This window comes from Heptranchias perlo, chromosome 19 (assembly GCF_035084215.1).
Source record: "Heptranchias perlo isolate sHepPer1 chromosome 19, sHepPer1.hap1, whole genome shotgun sequence".
NCBI lineage: Eukaryota > Metazoa > Chordata > Chondrichthyes > Hexanchiformes > Hexanchidae > Heptranchias > Heptranchias perlo.
Genome location: NC_090343.1, coordinates 24,187,046 through 24,207,665, shown reverse-complemented (window position 1 = coordinate 24,207,665; position 20,620 = coordinate 24,187,046). Strand labels below are relative to the sequence as shown.

Here is a 20,620-nt window from a genome sequence, read left to right as displayed (position 1 = left end):
GGCATACTTCCACCAGACTTTATGGCCATGCGGGAATGGTAGGTGCCCCAGATTCATCCCAAGTGACACAGGCACCAGCCCGTGTTCTGGAAATGAAGGCACTTCCCTTGACCTTGTGAACTTTGGAAGGATCTGTGGCAGGCACACTTTGGCACTTAGGCCATGATGCGTTCCCCTGCGGATTTTCATGGCCCATAAAAATGATCATTTGAAACATTAATGAAAGCTGACACAGATGCAGCCTCGTGTCTATCACTACGTAATCAATTAAAAGGAGGAATAGCTAAATTAATACTTCTGCTTTTATCACCATGATTTGAAAAGTGCAGTTCCCAGTATTGCTTGTTTTAAGCGGTAAATTATTAAATACCATAACATCTTTTTGACCAGATTAGTTTAATTGACTATCGCTTTTACTTTTACTGATCTGTAATGATTCAATTCACTTCTTCCTCTTCTAAAGTTTTAGTATTTTTAATTGTTGCCTAACAAAGGAAGTGGTGCTAAAATCTTGTTTCATGTCATGAAGTAGCTTAATCTTCAAGTCCTATATCCCCAAGTGAGAGACTTAACTGAACCTGTCTGAGTTTCACATTAAGCAGCCATAACGAGACTGCTTTAATTGGTTTCAGAAACTCCCATGTATTGAACTTTTAATTGTCTATTGTCATAACTAGGATGAAAATAATTGTACGTGTTTGTAAATGTAATTATTTTGCATTAATTATTGACTTTAAAGTTTGTTTCCTAATTAAAAATCATAACAGCAAGAAAGCTTGTTTTGTGGGTCGGAGAACTATGAATGGGTTCATATATTGAATATGACTTTGGGTTCTTTACAGTGCAGCACCATCTAGCGTCAGGCATGAACAGCAGGATTTTCCTGTGCTTCACTCCTTTCACTTAGCTTATTTCCTGTGGTTATTATCTACTTTTGTTACCATTATGCATTCTCACACAAGCTGGCATCATCAGGACAGGAAGGAGGAAGTGATGTTAGATGCTGTAGCATGGGTCAAAAGTATGGTGGCGTTGAGAGGGGGCGTGGGAGGTTAAGATGGCTGGGGGCACGTGCTGTGTTCCCGCTTCCTACCATCTTTACTTACCTTAATTCAGGCATGGAAGGGCCAACCACCCCCAGCAGGCGATGACCCACTGTACATTGAAAAGTCACGGCCCAATGATGTCATTGACATCGCGATGGCATATTAACTTCCAGATACGGGGGGGCCAACCCAGACAGTCAAATCGTGATGGGCGTCGCGGAATGGCCATGGTAAATTTTAAAATACTATTTCTCTATGGAATCCTTGTGGGTCAGGAGGAACAGGAGTTCTCCCTGGGCCCCACAGAGAGTTCTTAGACCTCCCCAGCACTGGCCTTGCCTCTCCCTCCCTGCACCAGCATCGGTTGTCAAAGTTCCTGCCCAGCGCTAACTTTATGCTGGGGACCGTTCCCTTGGGTTCATAACCCGATTTTTGCGCCCGCCCGTCCTGACGTTACTTCCGCAGTTTTCGGGGGGAGGCTATGCTGGAATACTTAAATGGGGCCTTAAAATGGGGTATTGAAACAGCCCGAGCCTCACGCTGAGTTCGCTGTGGGGGTTTCACTTTTCCCTCGCACCCTTGCCTGCCCCAGAAACGCCCCCAGTTAAAATCGACCCTGGTGACTCTGTTGTGCTCTTCACATTACCTGTTGAACTTATAGCATCGCTCAATGAGATAAATAGTGTGAAAGGGAGGAAGCAATGTCATTTAAAATGAGATGGGGAACTCACAAGTGAGTATTACTTAGAACGGTACCTGAGGACCGGAGGATAGTATATGTTATCCTCATATTCTAAAAAGAATTGGGTTATAAAGTTATAGAATCACAGAGTGTTGCAGAAGAAAAATGGGCCAGTCAGCCCATTAAGTCTGCACCGTTGTTTTTCTTAATTTGAGCCACATATTCTAATCACACTCTTCTGCTCGCTTTCCAAGCCCTTCAGTATTTCTCTTTTCAAGCAACTATCTAACTAGCTTTTAGAAGAATTTATAGATTCTGCTTCAACAACAGTTTATAGTAAAGAAGTCACATTCTGGAACTCTCTGCCATAAGCTGTTGTTTACACTTGCTGTGAAAATATTTTTTTCTACCCCTCCCCTTAAATTCTTTTTGTGACTCCTGATTTTATGCCCCTTCGTTTCCATCTCACTGACGAGTACAAACAATCTATCACCATTTAACTTATTATAACCCTTCATAATCCCGAAGACCTCTGTTGGGTCACCCTTTAATCCTCACAGCACTAGTGAATAAAGCTTCTCAAATCTCTCTTCATAACTGTAATCCCTCATCCTTTTATAACATCACAGTGAATCTAAGCTGCACCTTTTCCATTGCTTTTATATCCTTCCCATCCAAAACAGCACACAGTACTCAAACTGCAGCCTAGCTATGGTCTTGTGATGTTAAATTTGTACATTACCTCCTTGCTGAATCTGGAAATTATTGACCTAGCATCTGTAGTGAGGAAAATGCTTGACAGCATTATCCACGATTCTAGCAGTGCAGAGGTCAGAAGATGTATTCAATGTGGATTTAGAAGCAATATGTCATGCCTCACCAACCTACAGGAATTTTTTGAGGATGTAACTAAATTAGTGGTTAAGGGTTATGATGAAAAAATCATTTTCTTAGATGATCATAAGGTATTTGATAAGGTTCCACATGTAACATTGTCAAAGAAGGTTCAAGCTCATGGACTTACTAGCTAATTAGCTAGATTTATAACTAGACTGGCAATAAGAAGCAAAAGTTGATGATATATGGTGAAAAAAGTTTGCTATTGAGGGGAGAGGGAACTGATTAATGAAATTCTGGGTTCATTGTTATGTATTCCCATGTAACTTGGAACAGAGTTTGTATATAATGTTATATAACATGTGCTGACAATATCAAGCAATATAGACAGGTGACATTATAACATTCAAAGAGATCTTTACCTATTAAGCAGCCGGATTAACCTAGGTGTGTTCAAACCGTACGCTGTTGGCTACATGTGGCACCTGAGCCCTGGCAATCTGACCATCAAAGCCAGGAAAAACAGTTCTATTTGTGCTTATTTATTTTTTGCTGGTTTGTCCCCTTTTGGATTTTTTAAGCTTCGGGTTAGAGCAGGACTATTTTTGACACTGTTGCCTTACTGTTGGATAAATCCTAAATTGGAATACCATTATCTGTTAGTATCAACACATTGAGATACATGCAAGTTAATGGGAACATGAATTTAAACTTTATAGCTGAGATCTTATAATGGGATCCCATTTCCACCAGGAAAATATTGGCAGATTGTGGTAAAAACATTGGAGACTATATTTCTCTGATTTGCATTTAATTAGTCAGGTTAATCTTCTGCTGGGCTGGGAGTGGGAAATGGAGGTGCAGAAGGAGGTAGGGTGCAGCGGAGCATGTCCCCAAGCAATTTTCTGGTTTTGCCGCTTAACTGCCAAAAATTTGGCACAGAGCCGGTGTGAAATCTAGCTCTGTATTGGCCCCTGGTGGTACATACATAAGCAGCCCAAAAGTCAAAAAGTTCGGACACCCCTGGGCTACAGATCTTGATATAGATAAATGTAAGCTAATGCACACTGGAACAAGAAACAGCAAATGTTCAAATAATTAGTAAAGGTGAAAAAGAAAAAAGATTCGAGACAGTTTCCTAGAGCAACACATCATAGAACCAACCAGGGAACAGGCTATTTTAGATCTTGTCTTATGTAATGAGACAGGGTTAATTAGTAATCTGATAGTAAGGGATCATCTGGGGAAGAGTGATCATAATATGATAGAATTTAACATTGAGTTCGAGAGTGATGTATTTAAGTCTGAAACTAGAGTCTTAAACTTAAACAAAGCCAATTACATAGGTATGAGGGGCGAGTTGGCTAAGGTAGGTGGGAAATTGGATTAAAAGTTATGATGGCAGATAAGCAATGGTGAACATTTAAAGAAATATTTCATAATTCTCAACAAATATACGAATATACATTCCATTGAGAAATAAAAACTCCACAGGAAAAGAGGCTAACTAAAGAAGTTAAGGATAGATTTAGATTAAAAGAGGCTTATAATGTTGCCACAAAGAATAGTAAGCCTGAGGATTGGGAGAGTTTTAGAAACCAGCAAAGGATGACCAAAAAATTGATAAAGAGGGAGAAAATAGAATATAAGATTAAACTAGCAAGCAATATAAAACAGGTTGTAAGAGCTCTTACAAGTATATAAAAAGGAAGAGATAAGCGAAAGTAAACGGGGGTCCCTAAGAGGCTGAGACAGGAGAAATTATAATGGGGAATAAGGAAATGGCAGTGATGTTAAACAAATATTTTGTATCTGTCTTCACAGCAGAAGACACAAAAAACATACCAGAAATAGTGGGGAATCAAGGGTCTAATGAGGGTGAAGAACTTAAAATAATTAATATTAGTAAAGAAAAAGTACTGGAGAAATTAATGGGACTAAAAGCCGAGAAAATCCCCTGGACCTGACGGCCTACATCCGAGGGTTCTAAAAGAGGTGGCTGCAGAGACTGTGGATGCATTGGTTGTGATCTTCCAAAATTCTGTAGATTCTAGAATGGTCCTAGTGGATTGGAAGGTAGCAAATATAACATTGCTATTCAAGAAAAGAGGGAGAGAGAAAACAGGGAACTACAGGCCATTTAGCCTGACATCAGTCGTCGGGAAAATGTTGGAATCCATTATTAAAGACGTGGTAACAGGGCACTTGGAAAATCATAATATGATTAGGCAGAGTCATCATGGTTTTATGAAAGGGAAATAGTGTTTGACAAATCTATTAGAGTTTTTTGAGAATGTAACTAGCAGGATAGATAAAGGGGAACCAGTGGATGCAGTTTATTTGGATTTTCAAAGGGCATTCGATAAGGTGCCACACAAAAGATTGTTGCACAAGATAAGGGCTCATGGGGTTGCGGGTAATATATTAGCATGGATAAAGAATTGATTAACGGACAGAAAACAGAGAGTAGGAATAAACGGGTCATTTTCAGGTTGGCAGGCTGTAGCTAATGGGGTGCCGCAAGGATCAGTGCTTGGGCCTCAGCTATTTACAATCTATATTAATGACTTAGATGAAGGGACCGAATGTAATGTATCCAAGTTTGCTGACGATACAAAGCTAGGTGGGAAAGTAAGCTGTGAGGTAGACACAAAGGCCAGGATTTTGACCCGGAGCCGGAAAGGGGGCAGGGGGGTCAAATCACGGATGGGAAACCCGGAAGTACGGATTGTCAGTTTCCTGTCTGACAGTCCGGCCTGATTGACAGGCTGGCAGCACAGGCAGCACAGTGGCATCAGTGGGCACAGGGGCACTGCGGGGCATGGGGGTCAACGGGTGGGGAGTCAGTCATTGGGGGGGTGGGAGGATCAGTCATCGAAGGTCAGTCACCGGGGGGTCAGTCATGGGGGGGGTAGAATATCAGAGGTCATGGGGGGGGACCATCAGTTGTCAGTGAGTGAGGGGGGGGGTCAGGATCAGGGGTCATTGCGGGGGTCCGCGATGGTTGGGGGGAGTGGGGTCGTCTGCGATCGTTGGAGGGGGGATCGCTGAAGGTAAGCTTGTTGGGCCTGGGGGAAGCACTTCTGCTCCTTTGGGCCCACAAGCACTCCTGCTCCTTTGGGCCCACAAGCACTCCTGCTCCTTTGGGCCCACGTAGCATGAAGGAGAATGCTCGGGAATCCCAACCCTTGGGTTGAAATCGCAAAACTTTTCAAAATGGAGGCCGACAGCCTCCTTGAACGGTTTTGGTGACCATTCCCCCTCCTGAGAGCAGGTTGGTTGCCCACCCCTCGTCCCGCCCCGGTGAAAACCGGAAATGGGCGGGTTGGAGGTGGGTCTGAAATTGTTGCAATTTTCAATGGCCCCCCGCCCCCAACCCACCCGTTTTTCCCAGTTTAAATCCTGCCTAAAGAGTCTGCAAAGGGACATAGACAGGTTAAGTGAGTGGCCAAGAGGGTGGCAGATGGAGTATAATGTGGGGAAATATGTGGTTATTCACACTGGTAGGAAGAATAGAAAAACAGAATATTTTTTAAATGGTGAGAAACTATTAAATGTTGGTGTTCAGAGAGATTTGGGTGCCCCTGTACACAAAACACAGAAAGTTAGCATGCAGGTACAGCAAGCAATTAGGAAGGCAAATGGTATTTTGGCCTTTATTGCAAGGGGGTTTGGAGTACAAGAGTAAGGAAGTCTTGCTGCAATTGTACAGGGCTTTGGTGAGACCACACCTGGAGTACTGTGTACAGTTTTGGTCTCCTTACCTACAGAAGGATATTCTTGCCTTAGAGGCAGTGCAACTAAGGTTCTCTAGATTGATCCTGGGATGAGAGGGTTGACCTATGAGGAGAGATTGAGTAGAATGGGCCTATACTCCCTGGAGTTTAGAAGAATGAGAAGTGACCTTATTGAAACATACAAGATTCTGAGAGAGCTTGACAGGGTAGATGCTGAGAGGCTATTTCCCCTGGCTGGAGAGTGTACAACTGGGGGATGTAGTCTCAGAATAAGGGGTCGGCCATTTAAGACTGAGATGAGGAGAAATTTCTTCACTCAGAGGGTTGTGAATCTTTGGAATTCTCTACCCCAAAGGGCTGTGGATGCTCAATCGTTGAGTATATTCAGGACTGATATTGATAGATTTTTGGACTCTAAGGGAATGAAGGGATATGAGGATCGGGTGGGAAAGTGGAGTTTTTTTTTATTCGTTCACGGGATGTGGGCGTCGCTGGCGAGGCCAGCATTTATTGCCCATCCCTAATTGCCCTTGAGAAGGTGGTGGTGAGCCGCCTTCTTGAACCGCTGCAGTCTGTGTGGTGACGGTCCTCCCACAGTGCTGTTAGGAAGGGAGTTCCAGGATTTTGACCCAGCGACAATGAAGGAACGGCAATATATTTCCAAGTCGGGATGGTGTGTGACTTGGAGGGGAACATGCAGGTGGTGTTGTTCCCATGTGCCTGCTGCTCTTGTCCTTCTAGATGGTAGAGGTCGCGGGTTTGGGAGGTGCTGTCGAAGAAGCCTTGGCGAGTTGCTGCAGTGCATCCTGTGGATGGTACACACTGCAGCCACAGTGCGCCGGTGGTGAAGGGAGTGAATGTTTAGGGTGGTGGATGGGGTGCCAATCAAGCGGGCTGCTTTATCTTAGATGGTGTCAAGCTTCTTGAGTGTTGTTGGAGCTGCACTCATCCAAGCAAGTGGAGAGTATTCCATCTCACTCCTGACTTGTGCCTTGTAGATGGTGGAAAGGCTTTGGGGAGTCAGGAGGTGAGTCACTCGCCGCAGAATACCCAGCCTCTGACCTTCTCTCGTAGCCACAGTATTTATATGGCTGGTCCAGTTAAGTTTCTGGTCAATGGTGACTCCCAGGATGTTGATGGTGGGGGATTCGGCGATGGTAATGCCGTTGAATGTCAAGGGGAGGTGGTTAGACTCTCTCTTGTTGGAGATGGTCATTGCCTGGCACTTATCTGGCGCGAATGTTACTTGCCACTTATGGGCCCAAGCCTGGATGTTGTCCAGGTCTTGCTGCATGCGGGCTCGGACTGCTTCATTATTTGAGGGGTTGCGAATGGAACTGAACACTGTGCAGTCATCAGCGAACATCCCCATTTCTGACCTTATGATGGAGGGAAGGTCATTGATGAAGCAGCTGAAGATGGTTGGGCCTAGGACACTGCCCTGAGGAACTCCTGCAGCAATGTCCTGGGGCTGAGATGATTGGCCTCCAACAACCACTACCATCTTCCTTTGTGCTAAGTATGACTCCAGCCACTGGAGAGTTTTCCCCCTGATTCCCATTGACTTCAATTTTACTAGGGCTCCTTGGTGCCACACTTGGTCAAATGCTGCCTTGATGTCAAGGGCAGTCACTCTCACCTCACCTCTGGAATTCAGCTCTTATGTCCATGTTTGGACCAAGGCTGTAATGAGGTCTGGAGCCGAGTGGTTCTGGCGGAACCCAAACTGAGCATCGGTGAGCAGGTTATTGGTGAGTAAGTGCCGCTTGATAGCACTGTCGACGACACCTTCCATCACTTTGCTGATGATTGAGAGTCGACTGATGGGGCGGTAATTGGCCGGATTGGATTTGTCCTGCTTTTTGTGGACAGGACATACCTGGGCAATTTTCCACATTGTCGGGTAGATGCCAGTGTTGTAGCTGTACTGGAACAGCTTGGCTAGAGGCGCAGCTAGTTCTAGTTGAGGTCAAAGATCAGCCGTGATCTTATTGAATGGCGGAGCAGGCTCAAAGGGCCCTATGGCCTACTCCTGCTCCTACTTCTTATGTTCTTACATTCTTATTTTGGTATGATAATTGATCAGTCACTGAAAATTTCCAGTGTATGTGAAACTGTTATCAATAAATCCAATCAAATACTAGAGAACAACCTTGGATTTATATAGCACCTTTTGCATCCTCAAGACATTCCAAAGTACTTCATACCCAATGAATTATTCTTGAAATATAGACAAACATGGTACCTAATTTGCAAACAGCAAGGTCCCATAAACGGCAAATGAAATGACTGACCAGTTAATCTTTTTTCGGTGGTGGTGGTTGAGGGAGAAATGTTGGCCAGGGCACCAGATGAGAGCTCCCTGTGCTTCTTTGGATAGTGTCATGGAATCTTTTACATCCGTCTAAATGACAGATGATGTCTTGGTTTAACATCTCATCCAGAAGACAGCATCTCGAATAATTGCAGCACTCCCTCAGTACTGCACTGAAGTGTCAGCTTGGATTTTGCACTCAAGTTCAGGAATGGGACTTGAATCCACAACCTTCTAACTCAAAGTGCTACCAACTGAGCTGAGCTGACAACAATATCCAGCTCAAGAGCATTTGATTGTAAGTTGATGAAAGTTATTCTAACCTTGTACAGATCAATAGTAAGGATTGGACATTTGGAATATTTAATGTACATTTTTGAACACCCTAGCTTCAAGAGGATATTGATGTATTAGAGAGGGTTCAGAAAAGAGCAATAAGGATGATTCCAGGATTTGAGATTCCATATTATGAGAGACTTGCATAGATGACCTTATTTTCATAAGAAAAAAGAGGGTTGAGGAGGCCTTTAAACTTGGTGTTTAAAATGCTTAGAGTTATAGATTATGTAGATGTAATTAAACAGACTCTTCGCACAGAAGTAGTTTTAAAATTAACAAGAGATTAAAAAGTTTACCTCACTGAAAAATGAGTATGTGGCCTGAAGAATGATGTTAACAAAGGAGTTTCCGTTAAGATTAAGTCTACAAAATAAATGCGTACATTAGTTTCTTGTATTATCAATCTTAAAATATTTAAGGTGCAGAAATGTTAGGCGTTCAACTCATTTAGGAGAAGTAGACAAATGCTCATTTCAAGGGTCAGATTCCATCAACAGTAATGTGTGACTGGTATCTGTGCAGAGTTAATGTTTGGACTGAAATAAGAAGTGATATTGCAGCCAAGCACATCTGTGCCAAAGTATTTTGTCAGAGAGTAGCTAAACTCTGCTTATTTGTAAAACACATTTCTCACAAACCTACAGTTTTCTGGTTAACAACATCAACAAGAGGAGGGGAGATAGACATTGAGAGAAAGAGCAGAGCAGTATACTGAATAGCAGGGGATCAAACCTCCTGCTACTAATGTGTTTGTAGGAAAAACACCCAATCAAATTCCTGCCAGAATATTCTAGAAGGCAGACACTTTAACCATTTGAGGACTGTAGCAGTATTTTTGAATCAAAATAAAAATGCCAAACATCATTCCAAATGATCGTTTTTCTCTGAATACTCCGAAATTTCAGTCATTACTGTGCCGCAGATGAATTGAGGTGCAATCATGTTGCTGACATTGTGGACTAAGTGACTTATACTCCACCAGCCTTGACCAGTTTGATCTGTAAAAATGCATCAAAAGTTAACCACGTCATTTCATGTCAATATTTAGGGTTCTGCCACACAACACACAGAACACAGAACCTTTTTTGTTAATTTTCATCCAATTGCAGATCAACTTATCCAATGTGGGTGTTATAATTCAGGCTTTCTCCCAGCACTTCTACCTTGTGTTCATAGCAGAGACAGTTTCCATAAGTAGGCCAATGCCTGGAGTTTCCACAGGGGTTCTCTTGCAGGATAATGGCGATACCCCCGGAGCAATGGTGTAAACAGCTACAAGCAGCCATTTCTCCAGGGTTTCTGCCAATCTTCCACCAAAGACCTCTTTGAGGATTGACAATGCAAGTGGACTGTGGGAAGCTTTATGACATGCTGTACCTTTGCTTCCAAAAGCCTTTGATAAAGTTTCATACAAAAGTCTATTAATTAAACTTAAAGCTGTGAGTGTTCAGGTTAAACCCTGGGAATGGATAAGAAACTGGATGAAGGGTAGGAAACAACAAGTACTCGTTAGAGGAGTTATGTTGGAATGAAGAACTGAGTGGGGTACCTCAGGGCTCGTGCTGAGATATATAAATGACCTAGATTAAGAAACTCAATGCAAAATGATCATATTTGCAGATAATACCAAATTAGGAAGGGCTATGGAATCGGCAGTGGCAAAAATAAAAATCAGAAATAAAAAAATGAGTTGCACAAACATGCAGGTGGGCAGAACAATGGCAGTTTAAATTTAATGCAGACAAGTGTGAAGTGCTACACGTAGGAAGGAAAAATAGACAATGCACGTACTTCATAAATGATGTTGAAATAGCTTAGAATGAGGTTGAAAGAGACCTGGGAGTCTTAGTACACTCAACATTAAATATGTCCAATCAATGCAGAGCCACAAGCAACAAAGCTGATAGGATGTTGAATTACTGGGCCAAAACAGTAGAATATAAGTCACAGCAGGTAATGATCAAACTGTGCAATGCTCTGGTCAGACAACACCTTGAATACTGTGTCCAACTCTGGTCAACAAGAGAGACATTCTAGCACTGGAGACAGTGCAGAGAAGAGCAGGTTGATCCCCAGTGTAAGGGGTCTGAGTTATGAGGAAAAATTGGGCAGACCGGGCTTTTCAGAAGAAGACATCTGAGGGGTGATCTTGTAGAGGTATATAAGATTGTTAAGAGTATAGAAAAAGTTAACCTGGAATATTACTTTAAACTGTGAGTAGAATTAAGGGACACAGGCTCAAATTAGTAAAAGGTAATTCTAGGACTGATATCAGGAAATGCTTCTTCACACAAAGAGTGTGGAATAAACTTTCAAATAGAGTACTGGATGCAAGAGCCCTGGAATCATTTAAAAAACAAATGGATGCTACAGTGGGGGAATGTTAGGATCTCTCTGGATGGACAGAGATGGGCCAAATGGCCTTCTTCATCTATTATTATCTTGTGATCTTGTTAAAATTACAGCAGGAGAGCAGGAGAATCCCTTCATGGCCTGGCTGGCCCTATCTATGTAATCTCCTCTAGCCCCATGATACCCCCTTCCCCCCCCCCCACTTCATGAACTCCTTATTCCTCTGACTCTGGCCTCTTGTGCATCCCCCTCCCTTCGCCATGCCTTCAGCTGCCTAGAAACCATGTTCTGGGATTTCCTCCCTAACTCCCTCTGTTACTCTATTTCCCTCCTTCTTTAAGCCCTTCCTTAAAACCCATTTCTTTGACCAACGTTTTGGTCACCCCTCCTAATACCTCCTTCTATGGCTCGGCATCTATATTTTGATTGCAGCTCTGAAGAGCTTTCGGAAGTTTTTCAACCTTTAAAGGTGCTATATCAATGCAAATTGCTGATGATGAAGAAATATTTCAGGGCCCAACTCTCCTATAGACTGAAACCTGCACCTTTTATGTGAGCTGTGAAAGGGATAGTATGTTACAGGTCTACAAAGTTACCCCTTCACGACGGTATGTCATACTTGGGATGTCCACCACACCTGCCTATTCTGAAGGTGATAAATACTACACTTTTAGACTGTTGCATTAAGGCTAAAATTACTAGTTTAATTTTAAGTAGAATTAGACACAGAAGTCTTGCAGACAATTTGGCTCCCTTGTGAAGTTTAGTACAGAAAAACTGCTTTCATCTTATCTCTAGATATTTCTAAAACACAATCACCCTGTATATGAAACTCATCAAAATATAATGCAGAAGCCTCAAAAATTGTCATAGTGGGTTCCACCTCCAAAATGGATAGTGAGGCATAGGGTTCAAAGAAAACCAGGAAAGTAAAAGATTTTCAATTTTTAAAAAAACGGCAAGATATAGAATAAAGTAGGTATTTCTATATTTCTAATTAGAAATTATGTAAAGGTTGGTTCACTCAGCAAGTTGATCCAGTGAGTAGCTGTCATCAGGTTCAATCCTAGAAAAATAGCCTGCAATGTTCATTGTTTTGTATAACTTGGGCAAGTTATCAGAAGGTCACCAGTATCCAAGGGATGGAACTCCAGTAAATAGTCAGTGCCTCCAGGAGACCAGAGGACAGCAGAACATTGGCGGAGAAAAACCGTTTAAAAAAATTATGTAAAAGTCAAAAAAATAAAAAGTAGAAGAGAGAATGGGAGAAGAAAAATAAGTAAACCATTTAAACATGTCTATTGTATTTAACTTTGTATTTAATTGCTTATTTTAGCTGTGTGGGCTTAACCTATTGAGTTTTTTTTTACTCTAATATGGAAGACAGCTTCCCAGTCTGTGAACTGAAAACTTGGGAGGGGTAAATGGAAAGCCCAGGGTAATCGGAACTTTTCTGGAGCTGCCAACAGTTATAAGGGTTAAATGGCCTGTGTTTCATGCAGTTCTGTAATTTCTGTATTTGAACTTTAGAAAATATTCTCAATAGATATTGTATTATCGAAAACAAGAATGTTGAAGCATTTTCAGTATGCGAAGGGTTAAGGCATTGTTCTGCATTATTTCGAAATCTGTATATTTGCCATAAAGAGAAGGGTTCTGCTTTCAGCCCACTAACCATATTCTCACGTTACCTTTCATCCTATTTCTGGGAAGGAGAAGGCTTTCAGATTTTTGTCAGATAAATATTTTCTCCCCTCAAATAAAACCCCCATCCGTTGCCCAAGTAATGAAGGGTGAAGTTTCCACAGAGCAAAGCTTTGAGAAAAGGTACCTACGGCTGAGTGTTGGAAAATACTGCAAAATGCGAATGCATTTTTTATTTAACGTTTTTTTTCTCTTGTATGTGGTATTAAAAATGCTTGAACGAATTGTTACTGTTATCACCTCAGCGTGAACTCAGTGTGAGGTATGGACAAACAACGGTAGGAGTGCACCATATATTGTGAATGGTGAGAGGCACTGTGAATACTGATCCATGCTTCGTCACAAGGAGTCCTGCATAAAACTTTTAGCATCCTGTCCCCACGTTTCTGAATTAAGTTGTTTCATGAAGATACGTATTAACACCTATTAATTTTTGTTGGATTTTAATTATTTTTTTCAACCAGTACACATCCAATTTTAAAAAAAATATTTAAGTGACGGAGCAAGGCGAGTACTCAAAGTGTCTCCATGACGATCACCACTATTGGCAACTGTTGCCCATATATAACTCTCTAACCTTCCTGGTCTGTTTGAATCAGCAAAGTTAAAAATCGGAGAAAATTTATGCTGGCACTCTTGATCAGATAAGGTAGTTTCCAAGATTATAGATTATTCAACAATGTTCTTATTCAAATCAATTTTCCATCAATGGTCAGCCACAATGGAAATGCAACAGGAAGTTAACTATCTACCTTAGTCACAGGAAGCTTAGAGGGTTCAGAATTTAATGTTATGTTTGATAGCTACAGTGTGTGACATCTACCATGCTAGCTGTGCAATTCTTTAGAAAATGTTTACACTGTATGGTTTCTGTCAGTAAAAAATAGAAGAAAATTTGAAAAAAGCAGCTATTTTTGGCTTGCTGTGAAGTATAAACTCCACTTATTTTCGGGGTCTTAACTTTAGAATGAGTCAACAAAATTAATTTGCATCAAAAAATTTTAAACGTTGTTGTCATGCACTACATGGTATAATAATGTCCTGCTGCCACACTCTGTAGACAGTTGTGATTTGTTTCTGTTGCTAGGCATTAATAAATTGAAATCTCTTCTTTCCTACCCATCTGTATTTCCTTCATTGTCCTGTTCCGAATATAATCCCCAACTGAACAGAGGAAACTGCGCTGGGATATGTGAGGAGAATTTGCATACTTCATTCATTTTCCTAGATGTTTTTGCATTTCAAGCCTGTGCATGGCTATTTTAGAAAGCAAAAACTAACAATTGCTTACAACTGCTTACAAATGGTTTTCTATGATTTGCTGTTAATGCAGTCACCCAACAATTAGAATGTTTTGAAGTGAAGCTTAATTTAATTAATTTAACTTAATCCTTACTTTCTGAAAATTTCAATAATTTCCTTTCTTTTATTGGGAATTTTGTGGCTATCAGAGCTCATTTATAGAGAAAGGGTTAATTGTTTTGGCAATTGTTTACTGCTTGAACTGCTCTTTGCTTGACATGAACTGGTTCTAACAGCTGCAACTAATAACTGACTTGGACTTGGCTTGAGATTTGACCACGTGTGGAACATTCCTGTGTCATGCATTTATCAGCCCGTATCATGACTAAATGCACAACTAAATCTGAGTTTTAATAGTGGCTCTGTCTGTTTATTTCTGCTGCACGTTCAAAAAGTAACTGAAGCGACTACACTAAAACTGCTTTTATATTACAGTAAGATCTATGCTTATGACATGGACCCAAAAGCAAACTTTTTGGGGGGTTTACTGAGGCCAGCAACTGGGAAAACCCATGCCTTATCATCAATCCCAGAGGAGCATCTTCTATTCCAATGTGACATTTCCATTTATCATCCCAGTGAGAAGAGAATAAAGGCCAAATATATTGAGAAGCTTTTTTTATAAATCACAGAAAAAACAGCACAGAAGAAGGCCATTCAGCCCATCATGCTAGCTTCTCAATTGGAGTGGTCTACTCTAATCCAACTTTCCTGCCCCTTCCGTGTATCACTTTTATATTTTATATTCTCCCTTTTCAAATACTTATCCAGTTCCATTTTAAATGATGTTCTAGTCTCTGCCTCAATTCCACATGTGGGAAGCATTCCATTCCCTAATAACTAAATGAAAACATTTCTTCTAACTTCCCCCTTTCTTCTTCCTGTGATAACCCTCAAGCAATGCCCCTTGTTAGCAATTCATCAAACGGCACAATCTTTCACTGCTTACCTTCTGAAGCCTTCACCTTTTCTGCTCCAGTATTTACATTAGCATATTTCAGCCTTGTCTTGCAAGTGAAATGTCAAGGCCATCTGCCCTGCACGTGTTAACGTGACTAACTGAAAATATATCACCACAGCATAGCTAGCTGTGTATATTCTAAATATGAATGATGGATTTAATGTAGATTTTGTTGGTGGAAACAGAATGCTTACAGAAGCTGCCTGTCATAGTGAGTGGCCTTTCCTCCACTTTAATTTTTGTTTAATTAATCCCATATTTGAAAATGAGAGATCCCTAATTTTAGAGTTTAGACTAGAGTGAGCTGCTCTAATGCAGTAATATTTCTCTTAATGTTCAGACTGTTGACCTAGGTAAAAAGCAATTCTGCTGGAGGCTGTAGCTGCATATTATTATTTGCAGACTTTCCTTAGCAAAATCCACCTCAGAGCTAGCAAAGATAACAAAACTAGTTCTCAATAAAACTAATCAAAATCAAAATTATAATACAACTATTGTTTTGTTCCTACTGTTTTAAAATTATGCATCACTCTCCCTTCCCCTTCCCCCCACTTTAACAAGTGTAAAAGCAGAGTCTCTGTAGATTTTAAAATGCATTCATTCTGTGTAGGCGGGCTAGAACGTAGCCACAAGGGCAAAACATACCATCCTAAAAAAAAGCTTCGTCTTAACTTGCCCTTGAGTTTTCAAAAAGAGATTGTCATTGTGAACCGCTTAAATTTCAACTTGTCAGGTTTCGATTAACATAAGTAACAAGCAAACTGTGCACAAGTCTCATTAAGGGCCTGCAAAGTACTTAATGAGGTCCTAATCCCATAATGCAACTGAAGCAACTAAGCAGCGATGCAGTCAATCAAGGCTAAGAATTTAAAAGGGCATTCCAATGTTTTTTTTTAAAAGTGCCCCTCGGTAACCCTGACCTTGCACTATAGCCACCTAGCCTATCTTTATCATTGTACCTAAAAAGGACAATTTTGGACACCAGCCTCCTCCTTCCTTTCCCAACTACCTCAAAAGGTCCTTCTAAATTATAGGTTCCAGCAGCCGTGTACATGCTGCTGATACAGAAATCCTGCCCTGACCTTGATGCACTCCCTGCACCTTATTCATTATACACCATCAAATGATGTTAATGAGCCAACTTTGCATCATGGGTGAGGCCAGATCATCTGGTTGCGGGTAAAAAAGAGCGCTGCACCAGCACTACATTATCAGCCCCATGGTGTTGGTTTTTAACCCCAATTTTTTTTCCCTATTTCATCTTTCCGGAAGGTGTTCACTTATGTTGGAATTTGATTTACTTTACGTTATGGCTGATCTCTGGTAGCTGCTCTAGTTGGCCATAGTTTATATGTGAGCCATGACTACTCGACCATAAAAAAAATGTGACGAGGCTTTCATAGCTGAGGCTAACCATGTTTACGCCTATTATCTAACGGTATACTTTCTGGTGGTGGTGGGGAGAAAGATAACTATTAAGAGCGAGAACTCTTTCCGATTTATTTTCCCCCTACCTCCCTAGCATGGGTATGCTGAAGCCAACTACAGCTATACTCTACCACCCCAGCTTAGATCAACTAATTCAGCACAGACCGGGGCTCAATAGGATACTATGGTGCATTTACTCACATCCATTGTGGGCTAGTTCAGTCCTAATTACCTACATCCCTGCCCTTGGTCTCTTCGTAATGGTTGCTCAATAACTTCTGTTTCATGCCAATTGAGAACAAATTGAAATTTGGATCATGATATAGAACAGGACTCAGTGTAAAGCCTAGGGTAAAGGGGAGCTATATCAGATGTCCCTAGTGAGGTACATTACATCCCACCTGCACAATGTGATCGGAGTCAAGGCATTTAAGCATAAACAGGATATGAAAGTATCCCTGAGATTTTCATTTGAGAAGCACACTAAAATGTTTGTGCGATTTCTTATTATGTGAATATAATTTTCTATAATGGTTTAATGGAAATCCACTGACAAAGCATAATTGATGTACACTCTGAGTGAACAAGTGACTGCAGCTTAGTTGCACTGGGTTTCACCTACTGAAAATACATACGTCATTGCTGAACTCTGAAACTGTTGCCCAGCAACTGCCAATATCTAACTGAATTAAGGCTGATATTCCTGTCAGGGATTCCACAATTCAATTAAGACATGCTCAGGTTTAATATAATCTGCAGTTTGGTTACTTTGACCATTTTCTATCAGTTTAGAGTGATTTTGAGGCTACAAGTAGTCAGCTAGCATTTCTAATGTTTTAATTGTGCCCATATTTACAAATTGGTGGCAAAAAAAGTATTGTTTAAATGTTTAATTTCTTCTAGTGTAAAAATAGATATGCAGATCTCCTGAAAGTAATGAATAATAGCCTGAAAATGATCGTGAGAAATTACAAACATGTAAAATGCTTGTATCAAATTCCTCTCTCCATTATTTTAAAAAAGGTGCTAACCCATTTAAAATAAATGGGTTCAAATACTCCACTAAAATAGTGGTGAAGAAGAATTTGATGTAATTAGAGTTCATATTACAACATAATTTACAATAATTTCCAGGCTATAATATTTTGAGTTATGCATCTGTCATTTTATCATACTAAGCACATAAAGAAGCCACTTACAGTAAAGTATCCCTAAGACTGCAATCTAGGTATTAAGAATTTGAGCTTTTAACCTTAGCTGTGAGTCTGCAAACTTTTGTGATAAACTTATCATCTGTTATTTTTAGACGTTAAGGCAGCTGCAGCTATTTAATATAACTCTGAGCCAAAGATTTTTTCGGTGTCAATTACTGCCAATGGAGCTGTTAAAAAACATGAAAAGCACAACTCTGCTCTTACATAAATGTTTCCTCAATTTAGTTTTTTTCCCCTGACTGTTATTACTTTGATTCCACACAAAATAAAAAGATAAATAATATTTAAAAGTGCCACTAGTGCAAGCGAAGAAGAAGAGGCTTGAGATTCGACCACAATGATGATAGAAAAATAGAATAGTGAATTATGCTGGCCCATTCTCGTGCATCTCTGAGGCTGGTAGTGCAATGCTATAGGATCAGGCAGTACTTTTTACTGGGGTTGGTATATGGTGGACAGAGACATAAAGAAAGGAAAGGAAATATAAAATGCCTACCCCCCCACCCCCACCCAATCACCGCTAAAAAGGCTAAAATAAAGGAAGCAGTTATCACACATTGTGATATTAGACTGTGCAAACTGCTGCATTTGTTACTTCCTCAAAGGCAGGAAAAAAAACACTCAAAGGCCAGTTTCTCAGAATACTGTTCCTCAAAGGCCCTGGGGTCTTAATGTTTGCCAGTAACATTGGCACCTAAATGACTAGACCAACACATTAAGGACTCCTGCTGAGGTATTTTGCAGAGGTTTACTTGATGACGATGACAGTCATCACTTTCGATCATTTACTATTAGTTTTACTTGAAGCCAAGAGGACCAGTAACATTGGGGCACTTAGCTTCTACTCTCACAGAAGATGACTAAAACACACATTTTTAATCCCTCCTTCTCACCCATTAACTTTTTGTGCCTTTAAAACTTGTCTGAGGAGTGATACTGCCTAAATCTCCTTAGTAAATGGCAAAAAAGCTGTTAAAGGCATGGGGGGAAATTTTAATTTTGGGCAATGGCATAAAATGGGCGATATCAGATTGGTCGCTTGTTATACACCTCTCCCAATATTCGTTTCCGCAATGAAATCGGGAGAGGTGTAAAACAGGCGACCGATCTGACATTGTTGGTTTTACACTTATCGCCAAAAGTTAAAATTATCCCCCCTCCCTCCCCACCATCACGTTTAAATGTTGCTGCTAAGCTTTTAGTGATTGAGCTAAAGTATACAATATCTGATTGGGCAATTCTGTTTACTTTTTAGTTATTATGCAAATATCTTTGGATGTTCTTTATTCAAATTTGGACCAATTGTATTTTCTTTAAATAAAGCTGTAACGTTTCTTTCACTCAAAGTAACAAATAAATCTAAGAAAATATTCCTGCTGCTTTCTGGCTATTCGCATATTCTGAAAAGCAAACTTAATTGTATAATATCTGACAGCTTTGGTGTTTGTCTAGAGATGACGTTCATAACATATTTTTCTCTGCTGTATTACTTCAGGGCAACCTTGGCATCCGCCCACCAAGCACAACCATTGCCAGAGACCCTGAGTGTGCTGAAGAGTACTCCGCAGGTACAAGGGTTGCACACGTTCATTAGGTACTGTATCCATTCAGCCATCATGGTGCATTCTCTAGAATTCCCTAAACTCCTGTCTCTCTACTTCTCTCTCCAACTTTAGAATCTCCTGAAAACCCATATTATCACTCAAGCCTTTGGTCACCTCTCTTAATTCCATCACAAAGGGTCAGCACCCATTCTGCTGTTCCTCTGTCAATACTTTGGGAAGTATTTCTATGCTAAAGTTGTTATACAAATGCAAATTCCAGTTGTAGTTGTAGTAGTATAATATTTTCCATACATAGGAGGCCATTCAGTTCATCATACCTGTGCTGGCTCGCTGAAAGAGCTACCCTGTTATTTCCATTACCTTGCTCTTTCCCTGTAACCTTTTTTTTATTTTTTCACTCCCCTTTTAAGAGCTATGATGTAATATTACAAGAAAATAAAGTCCCTTATTTTATAAAGTTTTCTGAATTTTAAATGAGATGGAAAAATAAAGCTAGAGCTCTGTATTGTACAAGGTCAATGAGGACAATCCACTGATCTGGAAAAGAATTGGTTTTAGAGATTAATCTATACCTCAATGTATTACTTTGTAAACACATCCACTCATTGACATACCTTTTAAACCACCTAAACTGTACAAATTAACTATCAACTTGGCTTAATGTTCACCTCAAATAAGGAGTGAGCTACTGATGCTGAAAACTTGAATAAGGTGCTATTGCTGACCTTGAAAACTTGAATAAAGGGATAGTTACTGATGCTGAAAAATTGCAAACAAAATATTTTTCATTGTGCCTTTAGCTGGACTGTGGTATACTTTAATTATGCTGGACATTTTCTGTTAAAACATCTTCAGAATTACTTAATTGTTTTGTCTGTATCTTTCTAAAGAAATACATTATTTTAACAGTTGAAAATGGTTTGATACAAAGTACATGCGCTATTACAAATTACAAGATACTTACTTACGAATCAGAAAGGCCATTTGACCCATCGTAATTCGTCCATCCACAATGACTCTATACCTTCCCCTCATTGCTACATCTAATTGTTTCTTAAATGATTCCAGGGTTTTCATCACTACCACTCTGGCTGAAAGCCCATTTAAAGTGAACTTCCTGATATCAGACCTAAAATTAC

General features: G+C 40.4%; 1 protein-coding gene across 4 annotated transcripts in view; it reads left to right on the top strand.

The window, feature by feature from the left end:
• The window catches only part of LOC137335241 (uridine-cytidine kinase-like 1), a 127,148-nt gene that overhangs the window by 86,442 nt on the left and 20,086 nt on the right, over window positions 1-20,620 (top strand). For 2 of the 4 annotated variants that reach the window (XM_068000497.1, XM_068000499.1), the window contains exons 8-9: window positions 14,184-14,203; window positions 19,412-19,510. In XM_068000497.1, the coding sequence (XP_067856598.1) occupies window positions 14,184-14,203; window positions 19,412-19,510 (119 nt within the window). Of the gene's footprint in view, window positions 1-13,256; window positions 13,274-14,183; window positions 14,204-19,411; window positions 19,511-20,620 lie in introns of all 4 variants that reach the window. The other 2 variants (XM_068000498.1, XM_068000501.1) reach the window with 1 other exon arrangement.